Source organism: Bolinopsis microptera, chromosome 10 (genome assembly GCF_026151205.1).
Source record: "Bolinopsis microptera isolate Bmic1 chromosome 10, MBARI_Bmic_1.0, whole genome shotgun sequence".
Classification (NCBI taxonomy): domain Eukaryota; kingdom Metazoa; phylum Ctenophora; class Tentaculata; order Lobata; family Bolinopsidae; genus Bolinopsis; species Bolinopsis microptera.
The window spans coordinates 14,357,134-14,366,816 of NC_087081.1; the positions used below are offsets into that span (position 1 = coordinate 14,357,134).

At 35.1% G+C, this 9,683-nt stretch overlaps 2 protein-coding genes across 3 annotated transcripts in view; one reads left to right on the forward strand and one right to left on the reverse strand.

The window, feature by feature from the left end:
- Window positions 1–9,683, forward strand: part of LOC134821691 (unconventional myosin-Ie-like) — a 122,871-nt gene that overhangs the window by 110,688 nt on the left and 2,500 nt on the right. Inside the window, exons 6-7 of one of the 2 annotated variants that reach the window (XM_063832402.1) lie at window positions 5,656–5,742; window positions 8,147–8,205. In XM_063832402.1, the coding sequence (XP_063688472.1) occupies window positions 5,656–5,742; window positions 8,147–8,205 (146 nt within the window). The remainder of the gene's footprint in view (window positions 1–5,655; window positions 5,743–8,146; window positions 8,206–9,683) is intronic. The other variant, XM_063832403.1, reaches the window with a different exon arrangement.
- LOC134821690 (tetraspanin-6-like) overlaps window positions 1–9,683 on the reverse strand; it is an 87,354-nt gene that overhangs the window by 75,222 nt on the left and 2,449 nt on the right. The window lies entirely within an intron of this gene.

A 9,683-nucleotide genomic window follows, 5' to 3' on the forward strand; every position in this document is an offset into this window, starting at 1 on the left:
AGCCCCTCAGTACTGAATTACAATGCAATAGATTCGCGATCAACAAATGCGCCCCATTACAGGACACTTATCAGACAGCGCCAACCAGATACATTATCAACGAAGAGAACAAAGACGACTTTTTCGAAGCTCAGTCAGAAAATCTATCATTGACCTTAATCCATGAACTTCAATCGAACATCGACTTACTCACCAATCAAAATATTTTAGCAGACAATGACCGTAATTATGAAACTGAACTCAAAGACATTAACAAACGACTTTCAGAACACCTTCGCGACATGGCCTCGAAGTGTTTCAAACAAACCAAACCACCCAAAAAATCTCACACCTCAAACAAACCTTGGTTTAACTGGAAAACGAGATTAGGTAAAAGAGAATTTCGTAAAGCTACAGATGCAACCTCAAAATTCCCGTCAAACAACCTTATACGTGAAAACTATTATCTTGTCAAGGGTAGCTATAAGCGTTTGAAGAACTCTGCCAAAAACGAATTCTTCGCACGTATGAATGAGGACATAGAGGGGGGGAAAATTCTCAACTGGCAATCTTTCAAAAAACTAAAAAATCAGAAAAAGGAAACTTTAAATTTTGACAGTCATGATATGAATAGATTCGAGACTTTTTTTGGTAACCTATATTCCGATAACCACAAAACAATAAATGAAAATAAAAAAGTTTCTATGATTGATCAAGCTGACTTGATAAATCAAGGTGCAACTCATCCTGAGTCACTCAACTCCTTAATCACCAAAACAGAACTTGACTCTAGTATAAAATCCCTAAAAAATGGTAAAGCTTCCTCACTCGACATGATTAATAACGAAATTATAAAATCTCTGGACACCAATCATAAATTGATTATGTTGAACCTCTTCAACGCCTGCTTCTCACAAGGAATTTATCCCTGGAACGTCAGCATTATATCTCCACTTCATAAAAAGGGTAATAAATCAGATCCTGACAACTACCGTGCAGTTGCTGTCAGCAGTGTCATAGGAAAACTATTTTCAACTATTCTCTTAGAACGACTCATTCGCTTCCGCTCTGAAAACTGCCCTGATCCACCTAACCAACTAGGCTTCACAAAGAAAGCTCAAACATACGATCACATACTAACCATGAAAACTATAGCTTCAAAATATAAACTTTTGGGGAAACCTGTATATGCAGTATTTGTTGATTTTAAAAAAGCATTCGACTCAGTCTGCCGTCAAGCCCTTTTCCTCAAACTCGCAAAAAATGGCATAACTGGAAACTTCTACAATGTCCTCAAAAATATGTACTCAAACTCGTACGCTTACATAAAATTATCTGGTCACCTCAGTAAACGCTTCCAGATACGTAAAGGTACAGAACAAGGTCACCCACTCTCACCTGATCTTTTTAAAGTTTTTCTCAGTGATATGTCCTGCCTCCTAGATTTTCCAAATTGCCCCGTACTTTCAAATTTGACTGTTAGCCACCTACTGTGGGCGGATGACCTTATACTCCTTTCACTCGACCAGGAAACCACTCAAAAGCAACTTAATATTCTCGGTAATTTTTGTAAGGAGTGGGGCATTGAAATCAATGAACTCAAAACTCAAGCAGTCATCTTTGGTAAGAAAACGTTAAAACAGGACATACAAAACATCAAATTTACACTCAACGGATCTAATCTTGAAATTGTTGACAGTTATTGTTACCTTGGATTTGAACTTCATCAATCGGGTCAAGTACAGATCGCTCAACAAAACCTTAAAACCAAAGCAATGCGTGCATTTTTTGGCCTGAAAAGGGTTGTCATGCGTTCAAAGTTATCTTTTAAAGCACTCCTTACACTGTTCGACTCTCTCATCAAGCCCATTCTATTATATGGTGCTCCGATATGGACACCCACTAGTACGATCAATAAATCTCTTTGCAAAACGATTAACTCGACAGAAGCAACCGCTACTAACTTACTTAAAAAAATCAGCGCCTCTCTGCAAGAAAGAGTGCATATTTCATTCCTAAAATGGGCATTGGGAGTCCATCGTAAAGCATCAAATGTAGGTGTTTGGGGAGAAACAGGAAGAATTCCTTTGATTTATCAATCAATTCGCTTAACGTTAAATTACTTCAAAAGGCTAAATACAAAATCAAAGTCGAATTCGTTTGTCACTGCAGCCGTAAAAGAACAAAAATCACTAAACTTACCTTGGTATCGATACATAAAACCACTCCTTGAACTAGATGAAATTTACAAACTAGATCACGTAACTGCGCACCGAATTCTCAATACAAATGCAGCTAACAAAGCCGCGCCCAACCCTGTAAGTGATCACAAATTATTAAAAGACTCCCTCACAAATCAGTCAAATTTTAGTCAATCCATCAAACCACTATGCAGCAAAAAGTATAGAATTCCTAAAATCATCGAAGCTCTAACCAATCAATTCAAAAAATGTTGGCAATATCAAAAATCTACTTCTTCTAAACTCTCATTCTATCACTCAATCAAACACACCTTCAACCGAGAGCCCTACTTATACTTATGCAAAGGCTTTTCTCGTCGTTACAGTACCACAAAACTTAGAATCAGCGCACATGATCTCCATATTGAAAGAGGCAGATACTCCAACACACCCCGTGAACAAAGACTATGTGGTTGGTGCCAATCAAGTATGGGCGTTGAGACCATCGAAGATGAGTCGCATGTTCTTTACATATGTGACTTGTATTCAAAACAGAGGTCGAAATTAGTCAAAAATCTTTCTCAAATGCCAATCATTGAAATAAGCAATGAAATCACCGACTCCAGCAATATCAATGAAACAAATCTCAAAGATCATCTCATGGAAATTTTGTCTCCTTACTCAACTGTAATTCCTCAAAATCACCAGAGCCTCCATATTCACTGCCACCGCTCACTTGATATTCAACCAAACACCCCACAGTATACTCAATTTCAAGAAAGGCGCTCCTATGCTGTCAACTGTGTGTGCACTTTTTTCCTTCGCTGCTCCGAAGAGCGAAATAGCTTCACCGAAGATACGCGTCAGCGTAATTCAAATGCACGAAACTTAAACAATTTTACTATCAATTTGGTGAGAACCTCGCGAATTAGTCATAATTAAGACTCAAGGATAACCCTGGCCCTGACTTCAAGCAAAGATGATTGTTTTCATTAACTTCTGTAAACAATTATGACGGTCCATGATAATGGATCTATAATTTAATTTTAATCCTGTGTAATCCTGTGTAATCCGTGACGTCATTGCAGTGGATCACGTTACGTCATTGTAGTGGATCACGTGACTTCATTGTTTGGGCACAAATTGAAAACGCACGAGATAGCAAACAGGATGGAAATGTGTTGAGTCAACAGTGGAAGTTCTATCGAACTTGCATTCCCGTGAGCGTAGCTGTGTTACCGTGATGCGTGTATCATGTTTCCTGGAATTGTTGTTGTAGCTACTCGATGTCCTATTTCGATGAAGAAAGCGTTAAGTGTGAACACTGAACATGAAGTTAGAAGAGGGACATGTGCGGCGTACACCCAAGCCTTACAGTCTACTACCGATCTGGATTCTGCAGATCAACAGAAAGTATTTATTTCGGTATGTTAAGAATGTCAGAACAAGTTGTGAGGGGGAGGGTTTTAATCTCCCGTTCATACAGTGATCAGCTAAAATCGTAAAGTACAGGCTAGCATGCACTGTAATCTATAGCAATGCACTGGGTACGCAATGTAAATCAACGATCAACCACGTGAATAAACTTCGAATGAGCGTATGAAATCCAGGGATATCTCGTTTCTAGATTAAGCGATCTAATGATAGGAGGCAGGTGCAAGCGGCTCTTTTCCAGCATAGAACTATAGAAGATCTGTTTGAAAATTAATTGTACTGGGTGTGCCACGGTTAACGTAATTTGTGGTAAGTAACTATATTTAGTGTTGAAGGTATCCTACACCTTACACAGTGTATGATATTTCAGGAAGGTGCACTGAATCAGTACACAATACAGCTCATCACAATTAATTAGAACTTTAGTCGACCAAATACCTTTGCTTTCATCAACTGTGTCAGAGAGAATATTTACTACCAGTCATGTGAACCTAGGCAAGTATACACACAATGATTGGAGGGACCGCTAAAAGGGACAGAATTAACCCTCACAACAAAATGTAATTCTTATATACAGAAACAAGAAACTCGCAGCAAACGACTGATATAAAGTATAAACGTGTAGCATATAAAATATCTCTACTCGTTACCTTGTTTCCTCCGTTTCTCTTTGTTAGGCTAGATGATTACACGAAATTGTAGTAGCTATTGTTTCGCCCTTTGGGCCATGAAAAGAATGTTAACCGACCAGGTGCAGTGGTTAACAGCCGTTGTGAAATCAAGCTAAGTGGCTATTAGATAATTAGATGTCCCTGACTCTTGTATGAGTCTATCAATTTTTTATAAATGATAATAGGTACTTATAGTACGTCACAGCCACTAATGCTGCCACAATTTATTGTGAATCAAGGTTTTAACTAACAAAATGTATCTACGTGGAGATAGGTCTAATTCTTAAGTGTTGTTAAATATACGACAATAAGTACACAATACGTGATGTAATACGTTACGCAATTCAAACATACCTGTATCAAGGACGCAGATGTGTTGTTTTGGAAACAATTTTAGGATAGAAAACTATCTCTTAAATGGTACATACCATCACGGGGGGGGGGGGGGGGGGGGGGGGGGGGGATCATACTCTTGTCTCAAACTGAGATGAAAATACGTTGAGATGAAAATACGTTTTAATTAGGGTAGGTATCATTTTATTGACGAGTATAAAATATCAGAAGCCAAAAAACTGCACTCACCAAAACAACTGAAGGATTGTACTTATGTTATTGTAGGCTCAGGAAGAACAAGTATGAGAGAGCACTAACTAAAGCTAAGTACATACTCTTATTGCTAGATTACATGTCTGAATACCAAACACCTGTTACCAGCGAGTACTTGTTATTTGGCGTTCTCTAATCGAGGTCTGAGAATCGCGCTGATCATGCATAGTTATCTTCTAAATCGTAGACACGTGCCTAGTAGAGTTCAACTTAATTATTGGTATACATACAACTTAGAAGGAATGTTAGTGGGTCAGGTGCCATGACTTGCTGTACACAGTAAACCTGTAAAAGGAATAGTGGAACACAACAAAAAGTTAAAACTTTGTGTGCCCCTTAAAATCACTCGACCAGAAAGCAGACTAAGTGAGGGATGTTTTTGGAAGTTTTAAACTTTAAGTTCCTGTTTGTGAACTCGTTGTCAAATTAGATCAAAGGAATGATAAGAATGTTAAACATATTTTTTAAATTTGTTGTTCAGCGGTATTTGCTAGCCACGTTTCCCATACTAACAAGCAAATTGATTAGACAGTGTGGTGGGAAAACCTGAGGAAGTAGAATTGCCATAATATTATTTAAAATATAAAGGGTCATAATAATTTAAATATTTAATAATATGATATTTAAAAAGACATTGTAAAAACGGTTTAATGATAGTTATATTATATTACTATATTACGTATGTGAAATTGTGAATTATAATAATATGTTTAAAATATTTAATTTGAAATAATCATAGTATTAAATATTATGATGAATTACCATTAATTACAATAATGTTTCAGTAAGAAGATAGAGATATGTCTGCAGCTGCGCCGACAGTATCAGTTTGTACATCATGGTCAGGTCTTACCCATCGAGTTTAAGAACACGTGAGTTATTCTCAGCTTGTTTTGAATCCCAAATAATTTGCTTGGTAAAAATTATAATATCATGGTTTCCACTCTCCTCGCCAGATTTAAATCATGTATGATTAGCCAGAGTTTGTGAAGAATCTTAGTACACATAAAAACCAAATTCTCAAATTCTGACATTCAACCAAGAAGTACATTACCAGAGTTTGTTTTGTAATTTGATCAAAATATATTATATATAAATAACAATTTTTCGGTTTAGTCAAACTACTCACGGATTTTTAGATTCCTGGTCATCGACAAATCACAGGTTAACTATTGTTGTTTCTTTGGAGAGTTCACCAGAAGTAAACTTGGCACTAACGCCTTACAAATTTACATCAATCATAGAAAAATATAAAAACCTACAAAAGACACAAATATGACGTACGAAAATGGTGAGTGGAGAGTACCCCTGGCGACTTCGTGGTGGTTTGATCAAATTATGTTTCTCATAAAATTCAAATTGATATAGGTTTAAGAGGAAAGTTTACCAATGCGGTATGGCATCCATTGTTATCAATTCTATCATCGAAGTTTTAAAATTCAATCATCACGTATCATTATTTCTTCAGAAACCGTTAATGTCGTTTAAAAAATAAAGAATTTTGTAAATGGTCCCCTTGGCCTCACCAGGATGTTATTTTTCCAATTCTGACATTATCATCAATAATTTATCACTTTTTAACTGATAATTTATAAATATAGACCTACAGTATCGACGTGATTTCTCTTTTAAAATATTTTAATTTGGTGGACGATACCAGGAGAGTTAGTTTCAACACCAAAAAAATCTTTACCACAACGTTCTGCCTCTCGAATAAACTTATAACTGTATTAGGCCGCTGAATAATATCAGACAATTATAAATTTGATACAAAAGCTAAAACTTTAACGAAAAAATGTTCAAACAAGCTCAGACGACTCAAGTTAAAACACAAAGGCTGAAAAACAACAAAGAACTTTAAACAAGCAAGCTGACCCACTCAATATAATATAAAATTGTAATAATTAATTATTTATAATACATATCACACTAAAGATATAACGAGTCACTCTGAAAAGGAATTGTAAAGAATGAAAGGTTCAAAAACGTAGACGTGTTAAAGCAAATACAAATGATAAAGACATGTTTGATGTTTATTTTCTTTTCTTTACATTTCCTGTAACAGTTACTGTTGCCGTGGTAACTGTTACACGCAGCACATTTCATAGCTTTTGTGCACCATTTTTTCAACAGTGACGAGCGCAACACAGCAGACATGTCACATGATAATCCACTGTATAACAAATATATAATATAACCGCTGCACTGTTATAACAAATCCACTGTATAACAAATATATAATATAACCGCTGCACTGTTGTAACAAATCCACTGTATAACAAATATATAATATAACCGCTGCACTGTTATAACAAATCCACTGTATAACAAATATATAATATAACCGCTGCACTGTTGTAACAAATCCACTGTATAACAAATATATAATATAACCGCTGCACTGTTATAACAAATCCACTGTATAACAAATATATAATATAACCGCTGCACTGTTGTAACAAATCCACTGTATAACAAATATATAATATAACCGCTGCACTGTTGTAACAAATCCACTGTATAACAAATATATAATATAACCGCTGCACTGTTGTAACAAATCCACTGTATAACAAATATATAATATAACCGCTGCACTGTTGTAACAAATCCACTGTATAACAAATATATAATATAACCGCTGCACTGTTGTAACTTTATAACAAATCCACTGTATAACAAATATATAATATAACCGCTGCACTGTTGTAACAAATCCACTGTATAACAAATATATAATATAACCGCTGCACTGTTATAACAAATCCACTGTATAACAAATATATAATATAACCGCTGCACTGTTGTAACAAATCCACTGTATAACAAATATATAATATAACCGCTGCACTGTTGTAACAAATCCACTGTATAACAAATATATAATATAACCGCTGCACTGTTGTAACAAATCCACTGTATAACAAATATATAATATAACCGCTGCACTGTTGTAACAAATCCACTGTATAACAAATATATAATATAACCGCTGCACTGTTGTAACAAATCCACTGTATAACAAATATATAATATAACCGCTGCACTGTTGTAACAAATCCACTGTATAACAAATATATAATATAACCGCTGCACTGTTGTAACAAATCCACTGTATAACAAATATATAATATAACCGCTGCACTGTTGTAACAAATCCACTGTATAACAAATATATAATATAACCGCTGCACTGTTGTAACAAATGACTTGGTATTATACTTCTAAATAAAAACTTATGACATTATGCTTAGGTTGTTACTCAATGACTTTCAGGCTCGAATATAAGGTGGACAGTGGTTCCTTCAGAGATATAAAGTTTACTAGCGAAGAGGGTGAGTCATTAAATTCAGTAATTAATTAATTAACTGTTTTGTTGAACTATTAAACAATTTAACTGAAACTTTTAGCTTGATGCAATAGATTTTTTGCAAGTTTTCTTAGTCATTGAAAAGGATCTGAATTCTGATGCGTAGTTTTCGAAAGAAATAAAAGAATTAATATTTGGAATACCTGCCTTCATGCTCCAGTTGTAAAGTTATACTTTATAAAGTTATACTCTGTTTCAGAATCACACCCACTTTTCTTACGTTCTATCCTCATTCAGTTGTAAAGTTATACTCTGTTTCAGAATCACACCACTTTTCTTACGTTCTATCCTCATTCAGTTGTAAAGTTATACTCTGTTTCAGAATCACACCCACTTTTCTTACGTTCGATCCTCATTCAGTTGTAAAGTTATACTCTGTTTCAGAATCACACCCACTTTTCTTACGTTCTATCCTCATTCAGTTATAAAGTTATACTCTGTTTCAGAATCACACCCACTTTTCTTACGTTCTATCCTCATTCAGTTGTAAAGTTATACTCTGTTTCAGAATCACACCCACTTTTCTTACGTTCTATCCTCATTCAGTTGTAAAGTTATACTCTGTTACAGAATCACACCCACTTTTCTTACGTTCTATCCTCATTCAGTTAAATAAAGTTATACTCTGTTCTTCCGTTTCAGAATCGCACCCACTTTTCTTACGTTCTATCCTCATTCACTTCCTCCTGACTGACAAGGAATTCAGCTGATCGTAGCTATATAATACCACAAACATTGTACATGTGTGTAGCTATATAATACCACAAACATTGAACATGTGTGTGCCTGGTGTATAGTAACCTGGACTATAACAGTCATCTAGCGTTGTAATTGTATCTAACACATTGTGCTGGCAAAATTCCTGAATAAACGCAAATTATAATGTAAATATTATCAACATCTTAGTGTTAAACAGTATTAAACAAACCCTTGTCATGTACAACTGTACAAGTGTGTTGGATTACAAAGACGTTAAAAGTTTGACATTCAGCCGCGAGAAGAATTTGTATGGTATATGTTGAAGAGCAGAGTAGATATTTGTCATGCGTGTGTATACATATATTTTACATAATACTAGTACATATTATTATTATTATGTTAATTATGAAGGAGTTGCACTGGTGCAATAGTGTAAATGTAGATGTAACTGTAAATGTACGTGTTTCAGTGTAACAGTGTACAATTATACACGTTTTGTTTGACATCTTGATCATACATATTACATATATATATATTACACATAATATTTGGTACGTGTTTTTACTGATTCTATTAAATCACTGCAAGCTGTTTCTTTGAGTGAAGACCTACACGTAGTATTACTCAAAGAGAAACATTAAACAGTTCCTCAACTGGGAATCTCTATAGTTGTCAGCTGTTTTTAGGTTTTTATAGTTAATACAGGACAACATGAGATACATGACATAACTAAAGTATTACATC